At 41.0% G+C, this 17,129-nt stretch overlaps 1 protein-coding gene across 1 annotated transcript; it reads right to left on the bottom strand.

Annotated features, from left to right (window-relative positions):
• Nucleotides 1–1,009: 1,009 nt before the first annotated feature.
• ampd3b (adenosine monophosphate deaminase 3b) lies at nt 1,010–16,232 on the bottom strand. Its single transcript, XM_070906869.1, has 16 exons — nt 16,040–16,232; nt 12,891–12,954; nt 9,181–9,403; nt 8,901–9,075; nt 8,647–8,812; nt 7,266–7,485; nt 6,938–7,067; nt 6,488–6,682; nt 5,986–6,117; nt 4,858–5,021; nt 4,280–4,406; nt 3,975–4,138; nt 3,292–3,412; nt 2,861–3,034; nt 2,245–2,355; nt 1,010–1,806 (listed from the first exon to the last, which is right to left on the bottom strand). The coding sequence occupies exons 2-16, from the start codon at nt 12,946–12,948 to the stop codon at nt 1,630–1,632; spliced, it is 2,337 nt and encodes a 778-aa protein (XP_070762970.1). The 5' UTR covers nt 12,949–12,954; nt 16,040–16,232; the 3' UTR covers nt 1,010–1,629.
• Between the last annotated feature and the right edge of the window lie 897 nt (nt 16,233–17,129).

Here is a 17,129-nt window from a genome sequence, read left to right as displayed (position 1 = left end):
TTAAACAATTATACTAAATTGATCACACTTAGCACACTTATTTTGATTAATGTGTAATTATTAAGTCATTTATTTAACAAAAGTTATTTAAAAGAAAATAATAGTGTTTTCAGGAGCTTCCATGTAACGTAGCCCAGTGACTCTATGGATTTGGAGTCACTGGGTCACGTTACATGGAAGCTATTGAAAAAAACAACAATAATTTTCCAAATATAAAATTATATTATAATAATACGTTAAGCGTAGGTTGTTGCAATACACCTTACGGCCGTCAGAGGCAGCAGTGAGCAGCACTGTAGTCGGCGGTGGAGGAAGAATTAATGCGCCACCCTTGATCCGCTTCTTCAGTGTCGTGGGCCCGTTACCCCCACCTAACACGGTCGACTTTTTACCTCCTGATCGGACGCTGTGAAGTCCACCATCCCTCCGGTGAGTATGTATTTTTCTATAAGCGAACTTTATGGCCGTTAAATAAGTAAAATGGGGTGAGTTTACTTATGCATCTCTTTAAGGCTAAGCTAACTGCTAACTGACCGCTGTCGTCGTCATGGCGGGATTGTGTCTTGTGATTGTGTCGCTTTTCCCGGCCAGGGTCGTTAACTAATTGATCGGTAGCTAACAGTTAACAGGTGTTAGATCACCACCTAGCTACTGTTAAATGTTTCTGCCCGCCGAGCGTGTGGTGTTTTCAGTAGGTCAACGTTTGAATCGCACGGGATAACAAGGAGTAGCTAGCTAAACAATGCTAGCCGTTTGCTGTAGTACCGTTAGTGTCAGTTCAAAACCCCCATTGAACTGGTGTCAGGTTGGCCATGTAAAGTAAAGCTGAAGCTACAGTCAGCAAAGGTGTGTCAACACCAGCTACACGGACATGAGGTATTAGCCATCTCCAAGTACGAAGGCTTGTTTTGTTTTTTTTAGCTTTTGAGAAGTTCTGCTAACTTTCAGACTAAATGTATATGAAATGTAACCTCATGGACATACACATGTTGGAAAAAAGATATGCAAAAACATTATAAGTCTTTATTTACATATGAATAACAAATATAAAAGAAAATAATTCTTATTAGTTAGTCTTTTCTCTGTTGTGAGTCTAACAGGGTTTTTGATAATGATTTCGCTGTGCTCGGTCACACTTGCACCTGGCTTTGTGAATATTTGCCTATCCTCTCATTCACTTCTGACTGACTTCATGACTGATGCCTGAATTCAGTGCGAAATGGCAGTTCAGACCATTTCTTTTTCTACACTTCATTTTACCTGCACCTATCGTCTAGGCCTTTGTGCCATGCATATATGTAATGACAGAAATAATTCACCAAGCAGTAAGTAATATAAACAATTTTCTAATGCCCTTTCATAAAACCAAATCTACATACACTTCATACCTATCAAAGGAAAATAAACCTCAATCCTAAAAAAGTTTTCTACCTATGTGAAGTAGGCCGTGCCAGATTTCTGCACCAAGGTCAACACAATAGTAAGAACCCCCTTTTTTAAAAATCTGGTTCAAGAAGTTTTGTAAGAATATGTAAAAAAAAAAAGAAGAAAAAAATGCATGTGCTGCCTAACCTATGCCCCTTCTCCCCTGAGGACATGTTCAGGCACAGTTTGTGCTGCCATGGTCAATCACTCATCTTGGCTAGTGCCAACCTCCGTCTTCACTGCATCCACTAGAAAACTGAGCTCATTGCACAGTGTCTCATGGCGGTAGGCCATGCGGATTTGTGCCACATTTGTCCGCCGAATGTCGTTGCCCTCTGGTCCATCCTCGAGGTAGTTGCAACCAATGAAATGTTTCTTCTCCTGTGGGTGAAAAGTAAAAAAAAAAAAAAAAAAAGATGTATATATTGCAGTATATCTTTTAAGTATGAGGCAGGCTCTTTCTGTACAGAGCAGGTAGGGGTTCAGTGACCTCGACATGGATTTAATGGACCGCCATAAAGAGGAAGTGCTTCTCACTATAATACAGGTGCGGCTGATCTAATGTATGCAGTGTAGTTTGACTAGTAATTTGCTCATTCAGGGAAAAGTTTTCTACAGCTGCCAAAAGTTCTTCAACTGACGACATGAAATTCGAGCCCAGCAGAATTGGGCTGTTTTTTGGGGGGGGAGGGGGCAGCCTGCCCCATAAAACAGCCAACTGTAATGGAAATAACAAGGATGGTGATGGGAAAATATGTAGAAAGGAGTGTAACAATGTCTTTGGCTTCGTCTGATTGAGCAAAAGAAGTTGGACTTTACCTGATGTGAGAGTCCGCTCTGCAACACACTGTTTCTGGCTATCTCACACAAATCACAGGTGCTCAGCTTCCACAGCTGGGCTGCAATGGCATACTCCTCCATCAAGGCCTCCTGAAGGGGTTAAAAGGAGCATTTAGGATAAATTGGTACCAAGAAACTATATAAAGGTATAATGTACATTGTAACTATTTTGATGTTCGATTATTTGTCATTTATCAAGCAAAAATATTTTCAGGTTCCAGCGGCTCAAATGGGAGGATTTGCTGCTTCTCTTTGTTAGTAAACTGAATGTCTTTGGCCAGATAAAACAAGACATTTGAAGACGTCACTTTAGGCTCTGATAAATTGTGATTGCCATGTTTTCGCTTTTTTTTGACATTTCATAGACCAAACGATAAATTGATGAATTGATGAAATAATCGGCAGATTAATTTATTAAAATTAAGCGTAAAGTAACTAAAGTCCTGTTACTCGATTACTTGCCCAGATGTCTCCTGGACTTGTGTTACCACGACAAATTCTTATTTCTGCTGTAATTAGTGATTACTAGTGATTATTAGATTGTGATGGTTTGGAAAATGAATTGTCATATGATTCTCGTTCCTGTGGTTCTGACCTTGGTGTAGTGGAACTGCATGGGGTCATCAGTGGACAGTGACACACACAGGCCTTTCTGTAGAAACTCTCGTAGAGGGTTCTTGGAGTACTGCAGGAACAGGCTGTTGTTGCTCAGTGGGGACATGGCGATCGGGACCTGGGCCAGGTAGTACAGGTACTGCAACACTGGACTCTGGGGGTGAGGAGGGTTAGACACCAAAGTAATGCTATAAATCAATTTGAGGGGCTACTGGGGAAATTTGCCAAAAGCAGTGCTTGCCTCTGAGTTGAAGTGTAAAAATGAAAACTTGCTTGTTAGCACTTTACTACTTAGTATCTTCTGTGTTGTTGGCAGTAAAACAATAGGTCATCTTATTAGTACAAAATATCTATTGGCACTTTGAGCTATCACATTGAGTATCAAAGCCTAGTATGAATTCAGGACTGCACCTTCTTGAGGTTGAGTCCATGGGAGATGTTGTCAGCCGTGAGGAAGGCGGAAACCAGGTGGGTGATGGAGCCGGCCTCGCCACAGTGGGGACGAAACTGGAAGGTGTTCAGTCCTCGCTCCCTATGGAGGGAGAAAATTAGGATATTATGCGCAACTGTTTCCAAAGTGTTGGCAAAATGAAATGTGCATTACTGTGTGTTTCCATCAAGCGTAGAGCACCAGTAGGCCTAACGCTTATGTAACTCTGACTAAATCATGTATTATCGTTGGTACTTCCACCTCTGAGAGATTTGTGTAACATGAGGTATTCAGTTATTTCTTCATGTAGATGTGACCTTTTTGTGTACAACAATTTGTATTGTTTGGGCTCTCTGGTGGAGCAGTAATAGCCTGATGCTGTGTCTGCACTGCAGACAGCATAGGCAGATGTCACAGCTTATTTAAAAAGATCATTTCAATGGCTTCATCTTTTTATTCCAGGTCAAAACATCACCCATTCCCCACCCATGTGTGCCTGGAAAACACAAAGATGGACAGGATTCTGGCCTCTGAAATCATTACCATGAAGACTTTCTTGCACCTGGCGAGTAAGATGACTCTGAGGTGTTAATTGGATTGGCGTTCGATGTCATAAATCCTCTTCTTTTGCAGGATTGTTGCATCACAAACATGCAGGACTTACTTGCGCAGGTTGTTGAGCACCATGATGTTGGCATACATGTAGAACAGGTAGTAGGTGTAGGGAGGGTTGTCATCTGTGGTCCACGCCTCTGGCTTTGGGCTTTTGTAAGAGAACAAGTGGTCGCTGTGTTTGGACTCATCATCCACGCTGTCAAATCCTGTCACCTACGAGACAACACAGGTCTGTTCCCAAAGAGTCACTAAATAATCACTGAATAATCTGGACGAAACTGACAGATGTGGCTGCCTTTTCACTTTAAAAGTTTCCAGTTTGTCACAGATTCCACCCTTCATAAAAGTACTTACGTATTTTAGGAATACATGTATTGCTTTGTGCTTTTGTGGATTGACAGTAGCCTCAAAGAGGGGGAGGAAAATGTTCTCCAGCATCTTGGCGTAGTGTGGTACTAATTTCTTGGACTTGAAAATGTCACTGCAAGACAAAATGAATCAAATGAGCGCAACTTCCCATACAAACAACACAAATGTTTAAGCAATTGTTTGCTTATTTACACGTTTACAGCCAAAGTTTTGGCAACACTGACATTGGAATTGATCTACTCACTGATTTCTTAATGAATCTTCTGAGTCGAAAAAATGCAAAATTGGATATGATGGCTTTAATTTAAAAATGTTAATCGTAAATAAACCACCTGAATTTCTCATTATTCAAAAGAGGAAGCAATATAACAATTGTGAAGATTAGTCGTTGGTTTATTAGTAACTTTATATATGGCTTACTGTCATGGCTTCAATAACTAACAGTTTAACAGTGTCATGTTGCTTTTTAAAGTCCCAGCACATTTAAGTGGACCAGGCCCTTTTGTGTTAATAGAGCCGCGTTTATCTTGTTGATAATGTGCCTGCTCTCACTGAGCACTTACTAGATCCTGGGAACTTGGATCATCCATCTCATGTTGGGTGAGTGGATCTTATGCTGGATGAACCAGGTTGCTAAGCTCTCCCACTCGCTGGCAGAGCGGCCGTAAATCGACAGACGGGGCTCAGCATGCTGGTACTTACTCTCCTCCAGATCTTTGGCCACTTCCTGAAACAGACGCCAAACCACAGGAAGTTTGTGATGTTTCTTGATAAAGCAGAAGTGACTGTATTTCCTCACTGGACAGATAACAGATAATTCTGTCACATCCGCGCCTTTTCTAAATACCAACAAAGCAAGTGTACTTTATGCTCCAAAGAAACATTATGGACATGAAAGAAACTTGATGTTCTCTTGTCACAGTTCAGTAGTCCACCACCAGTGGGTGCAAGGCATCTACAACCTCCCCCAAACCAATTATGACAGATGATTCAAGTGTATATCTCCACAATACGCAGAAGATAAACCTCTATACACAAAGATACACATGTTTAGTAGGTGAAATAGAAATTCTATTTAACTTTATTTAAAGGCCCTACACACTGTGTCGAGATGGTTTCTTGCAATCAGTTTTTTACGTACACCCTGTGCTATTGATATTTTCAATGTCTTGATGATTTATTTTGTGCAGCTGTATCTCAGCTGTAATTTGTTATAGTTAAATGACAATTGAATTATACTTCAACTTCAACTTGGTACAGCCATAGAAGTATGTTCACATATTTTGTCTTACAGGTCGTTTTCACAGCAGACATTTTGAAAGGAAAATCATGATTACTCCATTCAAGTGTCCCAGTGAGGCATGACAGTTTGCCAGCATGCACAATACCAGGACCCTGAAACTGAAGCAGCTAAATGGAATTCAGCCATCATTCATTTCATTATTTACAAGTGGGCTTTTCGTACTGTGACTTATCAAAATGTCTCCAGAGGAAAAAAGCCTTTTAGACCTCTTTTGATGACTGTACTTCATCGATATCTGACCTTCATTATCATTCTCACTGGTTCAGGGAGTTTGTTGATGTCTCAACATCCAATTTGAACCTGAGCAGAAATCTAATTAGACCAGATGAAGTAAAACACCGGTGTGCAGGTTCTATAAGTCATATTAGTGCTTTAACTCATACTACACCTTGATGAGACGTGCAAAGTATTCTCCTTTGATGTAGTTGTCTGTTTTCAAGTAAATCTCTCGCAGTTCGCTGGCTCCCACAGGGTTGTATTTGGAGTTGAACTTGTCAAACCGATGAAATGTTTGTCTTCCCTAGGAGAGTAAATCGTGAGAGAGAGTGAATCTCATGCACTGATGAGCACAGTCTCATTCCAACAAAGTGACTACATCGATTATTTTCAGATTAAACATTAAGAGGACCTTGCGTGGAACGTAGAAAATGATTGCGTAACACCATATGAAATGCATGAACACCCTTGATTGCATCCTTGTGTCAATAAGCACAGGTTAGTGAAATGATCTGTAGCTATTTGACAAATTAATTCTTGGCAGGCACATGGAGTTATTATGTGATTACCTTGTTTATTTGCCTCAAGGCTAAAATATACAAGGTAAACCTGATAATGGTACTGGAATAGTTTCACCTTTTAAAGAACTTTGACAGTTGTGAATTTGTTCTTACAGCGTGCACGTCTAGAGAGTCTACGGTGAGGTCGTAGGGGTCCATGTGAAGGTTGTTGAAGACATCCTTCAGTGTGATCTTCTGACTGTCCTTCTCCAAGACCACGCGATCTTCCTCCGTCTGGTATGTAGTCTTTATAAATTTCAGCAGATGCTTCTGGTTCATGCAAGCAGCAGCGTGTATATGTGTGTCCACCTGTGTTTGACACAAAGAAAACAGTGACAATGTGCATGATTTTATTGGACGAGTTACAGTAGAGCCATAAACTTAAGTTTATTTAGACTGAGGGCACTCAGTTAGAAATAACTTCTGCTGTACAGCCCTTCAGCCTAAGGGCTCAGGCTGAAGCAGTGTCGGCCAGATGAATTGTATTACATAAAGTTTAAAACAGAGTTCTACTAAGTTATTAATTGTTTATATACTGAGCTAGATGGAAAAATACCAGCCAACCTTTCTGACGTTGTAGAAGTCTCTGTGTGGAACACATTTCAGCTCTTTTAGCTCTGCCATTTCATTCATCATTTCATGAAGGTAGAATTTAGAGGCCAAGAAGTTCAACCGTCTGTGACAGTAGGTTTTCCTGTGAGGCAACACAATATAAGATCAGCCAAACATTTCATGCAGGAAAATGTAAGATACGTCATTTATAAAATGACTTTTCAGCACCACTCTGCTCACTAATCTTCTGCCCCTGGTATACAGTCCCCACAGTTCAGGAAGGGAGAACTACTGTTTGACCTTTTGTTGTTAAGAATATTCAGAATGTTTGGGTACTCACGTTGGGCCGTCAGCTATCATTGCGAGGACGTGGCTCAGGTCTATGGCAAAGGTCTCAAGGTCGGGGTAAGGGAGCGGGCGAGGCAGCTGTTGTTTCAGGGCCTCTGCATTATCGTAAACGTGAACTATGCCATCCTTCATCTGCAGCTCGTAGTTCAGGTCCTCAGGAATACCCTCCATGGAGTATGGGTCTTCCCCTTCGTGAGGGAAAGGCCAGATGTCTACAGATGATGGGAGTAAAACGGCAAATGAGGAATAATCACAGTCATACGGACAAAAACAGTATCATAACATCATGCGAAATATTCAAAGACATTATCATGATTATAAATTGTGTATCGTAAGTATTTGACTATGATAAAATTGTTAAAAGACAATTTTAAACAATATTGTAGCCCATTCAGTCATTACAGATACAAGTAACACAATTAAAATGGAAGCCATTGATATTCACAGGTCATTATATTTTGCACATTTCATAAGTTTTGTGACATTTGACTATATCCATATGACTGAGATGTTTGTCATGAGGGCTCAACTGTTGATTATTCACAACTGTGCAATGATGTGTATATATAGATAACAGCCTGTGACTTTAGGACATCAATGCCAAAAAGTCACTGTTTTTTTTGAATTGTAGAATTCACTATTCCAGTCAGGTTTGCGATGTTACGTGAAACCAGTTTTGCCACCTTAAACTCCTCAAGCAGCATTAAAGTTTATCTGAGTGATGTTCTTAATGGGGTTCCTTGTCTGTGAGACATACGCTTTTAAATTGTGTCGGTGCCTTTGCCACTGAGGGAAGATTACAAACTAAACAAACTACACTTGCTGTGGTTTCACTTCTTGCTAGTGTTAGAGCTGAGGAGTAAAGCAGTTCCTCTTTATTCTCTGTTAAAAAAGGAGTTGGCTTTCCAGAGTGTCTTGCAGCACTTTGTCTATGAATCCCAACTCTAAAAATAATGTTCTTTGTAAACTATTTCTTCTAACCCTCTAATAAACCTACTATATGTCCCTATCTGTAGTCAATAGTTCAACTGACCTTGGTTCACACAGTCTGTTTAGTTTTCTCTGCTGGTTTCTGCTCTCAGTCTGAATTGTTTTGCTGACCTTGGATGTGAGAGTGCCATCCACACACAGACCTTCTTCATTATGTCGGCTAACCGTGGCTTGCTGACAGCCAAGCCAATATTCCATCCTTTTCATCACACATCACTCAGTTAACTCCTGTACCACCAGTCCTCCACATTTTGTTCCTTGCCCAAAGAAGGATGTAATGGTAGTTGTTTGAGACTATATAAAACATTACAGGAGTATTAATTGGAGTATTAACCCGTACAGTTTCCAATTAGGAAAAGAGGAAGTTCTCTAAATGCCCCTACCTGGCAAGACCTCATCCTCCTCCTGCCACTTCTCATTTTCAGCGTTGCGAAGGAACCGGGCAGTGGTCCTGGGGAAGTGATGGTAGGCCAGTCTGGAATATTTCTCTCTGATGAACAGAGCCCTAAGGAGACTTTTGGCTGCCTGCTCATAGTCCTCAACTGTGATCTGGAAAGGTCGGAAAAGTTTAAATGCCCTTTTTAGAATTGTATGTGTAGTTAAGCAATCAACATGCTGTGGTGTTAATCTTGTTTACCCCTGCACAGTAATCCCCACTGATGGTTACTCTCTGGAAGTCAGGAAAGGTCTCTGGAAGACAAGGTTCAGGTGTGGTTGGGGAGAGCATTGGGGAAACCACAGACGTGGCCCAGTCACCACTGGGTATCTGCAAAGCTACTGACTGTGAACGCTTCAACTTGAAATTCTTCTTCCTAGTGACACACAAGAGAGGACAAGCATTACCCTCCTGACAAACTGGAGATGCAAAAGCTGTGCAGAAGAAGGAATATTTGATCAAACATATTTCCATTTCCTACCTCTTAGCAGACTCTTGGGAATGCTGCTCGGCCAGCTCCTTCTGCAGCGCCCGCTCCCTGTCCTCATGCAGACCGATGGGACAGTCCTCTGGGACGGTAAACAGTGCTAGAGCATCCTTGTTGTCTTCCTCTTTCAGGGCAGAGGCGTACACCTTCTCTGCTAGCAGACGCACCTTCTCATCCACATCACTCAATGATATTCTTGGGAAAAGCCGTGGCATATCTGAGGGAGTTGAGAAAGATTTGAGTTTTAGTGAATGCTGTTTTTGTAAGAAAGGTCGGATTTGAAAAAGTATCTCGGAAGAAAGTGTGTATTATAACTCATAATTTGCAATGATATTAACAAGGATAACAAATGATTGGTTCTGGGCTCAGAGCTTCATTTCATATAAGCCTACAGTGAATGCTGGGTTATGTCAAATGACAATTGTGATTATGAATCTTCTCCTTACAGTTGTCATGTCAATTCTGCTGCTGATCCACTTCACCTACTTTATGTTATTCAATGGAAAGGACAAACTCTTTCACTGGTGCTGGGCAAAGATTAAATCACAGACATGACTTGTTCCATTGTGGAATAATTGTGGTCACTATTACTACGTCATCAGCAGCAGTTATTGGAGTAGTTTTATGTTGTGGTTTGTGTACTTGACTCTGAGATTATGGCTCGATGTAATGACATGGTTTTAGAACCTGAACAACTTGCTAACATGTTATATTTCATGTCATAAATGTGATGAAGTATGGCAGCAGCAAGGAGGAGAAATAACATTATCTTAGTGGTGGCTGTGAATACAAATACCAGCAAGATAAACATGAGACCTACGAATGTAAAATTGAGTTAGGGGGTGGATGGGGTTAAGGGATGAACTTGGCACGTTTTGCAGCGACTCGTCTTAAATCACACCAGTAAACATGTCTTGAGTGGCTGACTTGTGTTTCAGTGGTGGCAACGTGTTCTGCCAATGTGTCAGGCAAGTTACAGTAAACACAGTTAATCACTGTCCCGGGTGTCCTGGACTGGCAGTGTGACCTCTCAACCCCCGGGGGACTAAGGGTCACCCTCTCTGGGAATACTCAGAACTGGGAATGGTATGCAACACTGAGGAAACCGAAAACAACAGATCAAGTAAGATGTTTGTTGGCTGCGGCTGTTTAGTTTGATGTGAAACATGTTTTAAGTCAGTCTAGTTTTAATAGCATGACATTATCATGGAGTTTAGGTTTGTAATTTATCTGCATTGCTGACTACTGTAACTCACTTCACGAGTTAGCGTTTTTGCCGAAACTGTAAACCAACTTAGAGGCAGTAAAGTAAGTAAACATTCCCAAAGAATCTGCAGATAAGTATCCTGATGGCTCCCATGATTCAGATTTTCCTGGTTTTTGCTGTAAATGGAAAAGGAATGTCTGGCCCGCATTTTTAGCATACCATCGTTTTGGTTCCCTAGACCTTTGGTTAGGAAAACAATAATGTTGACTTTTATTGACCTGATTCACTTCCCCATGACATGAAGTAGGGTCCTATTTTTAAACTGTGACCTGTCAATTCATATTTTGGTCAGATCAGATGAAGGACAGCAGAGCTTTGCCTGCTTGCTTAATCCCCCCCCGGTGTGAAAACTACTGTTGCTATCCAACATCCCGTCAGTAGTTGTGGTTCCTGGCTATTCTGATCACCATTTCATCACTGTTACTAATAATATTAATGTTGCAGTCAGTGTAGGTCACTTGGCCAGTTCCAGCATCAATCTCTGTGGAGGTATTTGAGTCAACAACCAGAAGACAGCATATGCAGTTCCGTTGTATCAAATAGCAAACGTCTCTGCTGCAGCACTCGCCGTCCTAAGTAGTTTACATGCAATTCTATCCGTCTAAAAAACTTTGAGTGATCTTGGCGCCTTCACAGATGGCACCATTAACGTTTGCCCTCACATTGGCACAGTTTTCAGCCTGCTCCTTGGCTAGCACATTTCGGAAGCCGTCCTGACGAGCCTCTTGGCATGTGTACACTCTCCCTTCTGGAACAGCTGAGCAGCCTCTATGATGACCTTGACCTACATCCCCCTATTATAGAAACCTGACCTACACAAAGCAGTCTGGGTATGTTGGGAGGGTCTTTTAACATATGTAATACAATTTTAATGACTATTCTGATCTGTTTTTTTGGAAGAAAATACCTTTTTTTTTATGTGTCCTAACATATCACAAAATGTCTTAGATTAATAAAATGCTTCAGTAATTCATAACGCTCACTTTTCATAGTATATACACCCCTTTGTTTCAGCTGTCACCTTTTGAATCAGAATTTTTTGATTTAGAAAGTGATTCGTCCATCAAATCTCAGGCCTTAGACGTTGAATGAACCTCTTAATAACTGGTAATTGTCATCACAGTGCATCTCAGTGTCACTGCACGGCTCCATAATCAGCAGAGGAAGCTCTGTCTGTCTCTTACCTTCGGCTGTGATTTTGGCCATGTTTGGCTCTTTCAGTCTCTGCCTGTTGAGTCAAGTGTTTCAGCTTTCATGTGTTTGCTTCTGTCTCTTCTGGACTCCCTAGCTCTTAGCTGGTGGCTCCACTGTTTTCAAATGTCTGCCACTTGCTGTCGGGTCTCAGAGAACACTTTAAAGTGTTGCTGAAACCTCTTCACGCTGTCGGGCTGTGTCTGCTCAGCTCTGGTGTCTGTATCTACGATGTGTCTCTTCTAGGTTTCCACTCCCGACTGCCTCAACCAGACTTTGCTCTGTAGTTTATGTGGTGCGGTGCCTGTATGTATAATGCAGCTGCTAGTTGTTGCTGTCTTGAGTGTCCCTCTCTATCTCTATTTTAGGGGGTTGAGAGCGTCATGGCAACAGGGGCTCTAATCCAAGCTGGTATGTCACAACTGGCTGCTAACATGTGAGTGGCTATCTGTGAGATGGGGGCAATAAGGAGGGAGTGAGATACTAGGGGCTCTAAGGTAAGATTAAAGCCCTGGGAAAGTACATTTGAAGAACTCTTGATTTTTCCCAGATGACAGAGTTAAGTATATCTTTGGCCACTGGCCATGCATTTACTGAATGTAAACAGTTTTGTCCTGGGGGAATTATTTGGATATACAAATTTTTTAAGAATCCATTATTTACCAAAAGCAAATAATCCCAACAATCCTCCATGGTTAGGCTAGCATGCAAGTGTTTATGCTGCTACAGGCGGTGTGTTTACTGCAGAAAGATAACAGAAAGCCATGTAAACAAATTAGTTCAACGTTTAAGTCCCTCTGCACTCAAAAATATGTTCTTATATATATTCTTCTAGTTCCGACTGTTGGTTGTTTGAGCTTCACTGTGCAGAATGATGTATGTGCACCAGAAGGCTGTTGTCACATCATCTGCTGAAAGTGGGAAGTTTCTTTGTGCATTGAAAATCAGATTTTAAGGGGCGGGCCTACAAGCATGATTTGTGACATCACAACTAGTTTGGAAGCCTAGTAGAAATGTCCTACATGGTTTACTTCTTCCTTGATAGAGTTGGATTTGGATTTGTTTGTCACATTGATTTACCGACACTGTTCACAGATGCTTGGTGAACTGTGGCATAAGTGCATGTTTTAATGAGTGGAAGGGAGAACTGTGCTTGTGTTCCCTTCGTGAGACCGTTGTTTGTTTTGTGTGAATGTGTATCTGCCAGTGTATACTGTGTGCATACTACACTGAAGTATTTACTCACCTTTCCCAAAGCAGGGTGTAGACTGCTGCTTATGAAGGGGTGTGTCCCTTCTCCTCATTTTGATCTGTATTAACCCAAGAGAAACAAACCTTTAATTAACAATGAACCAATCCACAGATCAGTGGTGGAGAAGTAACTCAGAGGTGAATTCTGAGTGAGCTGTTTCAAGTCTACAGAACCAAAGTAAGGTGGTAAATAAGTGGTGCCAAAGTGGTACAGTGTGTTGACCAGGTCCTGCACCACATCTGGCTCAACTTCCATTTCACTAGCTTTTGTTTGAGGATTCCTTTCTTTTCTTTTTCTGAAAAGCTAAAACATGATACTGGATAGACAGAAAAACCAGTTTAGCTTCTCAGGAAGTACACTAAAAGGGAAACCGTCACAGAACAAGACACTGTCTCACTGAGGGTAGAGGAACAGACTAGAGATCAGCTTCAAAAAGGTGGTGAATTCTCAGCTCTTTATTTAGGTCAAGTTTGGCTGGTGCTGCGGTTGTTGATTCAGATCGAGCAAAACATTTGATTACAAAGGAGGAGCAGAATGCAGCCAAGTGTTCTAAAATAACAGATTTATTCTGTGCAGGTGGGAAGTGAAAGAGAGAGATGTTTGGTGTTGCAGTGGTGATAGGTTGCCAAAATGCTAACGTAACTGCCATGTTTCTGAGGCTTTACGCAGCACTTTCCCACGCAAGATGTGTTTGTAATGATAGACCTGCTGGAGGGTCAGTGGAGTTGAAGAAATTACAGTGCAGTTCAGGTCTCCTCACGACACACATACATCACACACATCACTCTCAGTAGGTCAGCAGCAGAAGTTTTTTTTCTGCACTGCATCGACAATTAGAGGAAAAGTGTCCATTTAAGCTCGTTTATCCAAGTCATCTATTCTTATATTCAGTTTCAAAAGTTTGATTCATATGGGAACCTTTTAGTTTTTAGAATTATTCCTATGTAATGAGAGAATGTATGTTTATTTTTTAAATGCAATATCTTTAAGGAATTTTGTAGCCACCTCTAGCATTTTTAAAACTGACGAAATATTTATTTATTTATTTGAAACAAGATATAATCTCAGTGTTGGGTCACATTAAAATAACAAAAAAGTTTATTATATGAGACACAAGGTGGACACATAGGACCAAAACTGCAATCCGTGCTGCAGGCTTTGCTTTCAAATGCCCAGGAAAAATCTGAAATATTATCATTATGGAGCCGGCCTTGAAAGAACAAGTTTATAGGTACGTCCCAGGAATGTTTGTTTCCTTAGCTGTTATTCAGAAAGTGAGTAACAAACGTGCAATATGGTTGACCTACATATGAATTAGAAGCCTTGCATTTAACTTTACACAGTCTGAGGGCTCAGTTTGGGTTTGGGTGGACATCAAGACTGTGTTGGAGAACTTTTTACCCCTGGTCCACTAGTGCGACTTGATTGTGACTAAACAGTGGCTGTTGTTCGTTGCCCAATTAATAAAGTGTGCAACTGAACTGAGGTGACCGACACTTGTGAGAGTAAAAGAAGTAGAAAAGAGAAACCCAGTCTGGCAGTTAGTTGAGAAAGTTTCACATCAAACGCTCTGTTGGTTTTGGAATTTCCTGTTGTTTTTTTCTGTCAGAAGAATACACAACGCCAAACATGGCAACGTTGGGTAATGCTGCTCTTTTGAATGAGTGAAGGCTCCGCACTGACAACATCAATGCTAACAGGTGTATATTTAGATAGTCAAATCTTCCTAAGCAGCAGTGGCACCTGAGGTATTATTAGGGTTTAGAAGATTAACTTGTGTAGCAGAACTGCTGCCACCCTTCGAGATCTGCACGTCTTCAGCCTTGAACTGAGTCACAACATGTCACAGACATGTAATGTAAACATGAAGATACTTGAAGACACAGGCAACACAAGCAGTCATGATAGGTAGACCAGTTTCTGTGATGACTTCTCCATCCAGTAGGGCAGCATTCAGTCTAATAAATATCTGTCTCAGCCCACTCTTCACGTGTACAACTGGACTTTTTGCCGTGTTGAGGCTTGTTGCATTTCTGGAGCAATACCTGCAATGCAAGTTCTGGCCTGATAATGGAATGCAGTTGGACGCAGCTAGAAGGCATCTTAAGACAGACACAATGTAAAATATGACAAATGGTCGTAACTTAGCTCGCCATGCCGAGTGTACTTGCGTCGTACTGTGTATTATACCACAGTTGAACTGTTCAGATGAGTGTATGGCTATTTGTTGTGTGTGTTTTCACTCAGATCAGTGACATGGTTGTTGCAAGATGCTTCCTTGTTTTTTTTTGTTCAAATTTGGCACAGTAAGGATGACTGTGACACTTTTTTCACATTCTTAAAATGCACAAAGATAACAGAAGAGGCTGTAGTTCTCTTAAGCAAGACTTTTGGTTAAACATAATTATTAATTCGGGACTGTTTTCCCTTTGGCGAATGATAATCCTGAATCCGTGATCAGCATTGTTGCTTCATTGTTCTAAGTTTCTCGTTTATATGTTTTACTCACAGGTGTGTGAATTGACCTGGATATGAAGCGTCCGTAGCGCAAATTAATATAACGTTCATTTCTAGAGACAAGATGGAGCGCTCTCATCTATTCTCCTCTCATTTTACCATACCTAAACTGTTTCCCAAACTGTAATCTAATTGTTTAACTTATCTGCCAACAAACAGTCTGCATCTCAGAGTTGTTGCTCACTTCTCTCAGCATATATTGCTTGTAATATTTAAGTCGCCTGCCCATCACAGCCGATAGACACATTCATACCTGTGAGAAATTTACATTCTCTACTCTAACTGACCAGACTTGTTTTTGGATTATGCAGGAAGTGTGTGGCAGCGTGAGGCAGCAGACTTTAACTCTGTAGACTGAGTAGTCCGAAAAATTATCCTATTCTAATATCTCCTAGATGCTTTCCAATCTGGAAAATTTCTACGTATAATTATAATATTTTATCTGTATTAACCTCCGAGGCAAAATACAGTTCAGGTATTTCAGTCACCAGATACCACCATAGAAAGTAAATCAAGTGCTGGAAAGAATGCGAGAGTTATGAAAATGATAAGATGTGATGACAGAAGAGCTAAACAAAAGTTAAAAAGTCTGGTACAAAGAATCGCTGTGACAGCAGTGTACTTACAGTTTGCTGGGTTGTGCACGTATGTTGGACCTTATTAGATGTCAAGGGACAGAACACAAGTCTTGTCCTCTTCTAGCATGCAGTGGCTCAGCCGATTTACTCTTTCACTGCCAGGCTGAACAATTGTAACTGGTGCACAATTTAAATGCATCAAGTAACAGCGCTCAGAATGAGTTTGAGGAAGTGATCGGCATCAGTGTTGCTCAGTGAGTAAAGGAAGTGTTGGAGGAAGCATATGCTTGCACAAGTACTTCTGCCACTTTTTCAAGAGCATGGAAACTATCTTTAGACCACGCCCCTCCTTGTTTATCCAGGACGTATGTGCAGTTCAATGTGGAGGCAAAATATCAGTGTCACTTTTTACAGGATATGATTGCACAAGAAATGTGCATTAGCCATTTCTTCCTCTACCAATTTAAAGAGGGAGGAAGTTTAATTCAGTTTGCCTTGACCTTTGTGCTGCTGACAAGTGACCCTGACACAGGGTCACCCCGTCTGGGTCGCCTGGGCGAGGGTGTTAGATGTTGAAAGACCCAAAAAACCCAATGATGCCGGTTACATCAGTGATGATAAACAATTCGTGATTAATAACTTAAAGTAACTAATAAAGTTACCTTTATTGTATAGTCCCCTTTCTTTATCTGAACTATACAGTAGTGTTGACAAGGTAAATCCCACCTCAGTCTCAATAACCTTTTGAATTCTTATCTACTTATAGCACAAATTACTATTCTCGTACAGTGCTTTTCATTTAGAGAGAAAAAAGTGCTAATGAGCATCAGTGGAACAAATTTGTGGGTGGGCTGCCTACAGTATCCTATGCAAGCTGGGGCTCAGGTGGTTCCAGAGTGGTGCAGTGAGGCTTACTACACCACCATCTGGACAGTAGAGGAAAAGACTTCACTGGAGTCCCTGTCATGGCCCCTGGATGGCTGGATCAGAGTTTGAATTCTGTTTGCTTATGCCTTTTACTTTTCCAGAATATTTAATATTATAGTAGTTTTTATAATATTTTAAGAGACTAGTTATTACATTTGCCTTGTGGTCTAGAAAGCAGGGATTTCTGTGGGTGTTCAGTACATGTCATGCA

This window comes from Enoplosus armatus, chromosome 6, assembly GCF_043641665.1.
Source record: "Enoplosus armatus isolate fEnoArm2 chromosome 6, fEnoArm2.hap1, whole genome shotgun sequence".
Taxonomy (NCBI): domain Eukaryota; kingdom Metazoa; phylum Chordata; class Actinopteri; order Centrarchiformes; family Enoplosidae; genus Enoplosus; species Enoplosus armatus.
This window is presented reverse-complemented; position numbering and strand designations above follow the sequence as displayed.

Coding starts and splice junctions, on each gene's coding strand:
- ampd3b (XM_070906869.1), bottom strand. CDS start 12,948: ATGAGGAGAAGGGACACACCCCTTCATAAGCAGCAGTCTACACCCTGC. Junction 6,118..6,487: donor ACTCTCTAGACGTGCACGCT/GTAAGAACAAAT, acceptor TTACTCTCCTAG/GGAAGACAAACATTTCATCG. Junction 2,356..2,860: donor TGCAGTTCCACTACACCAAG/GTCAGAACCACA, acceptor TAACCCCTTCAG/GAGGCCTTGATGGAGGAGTA.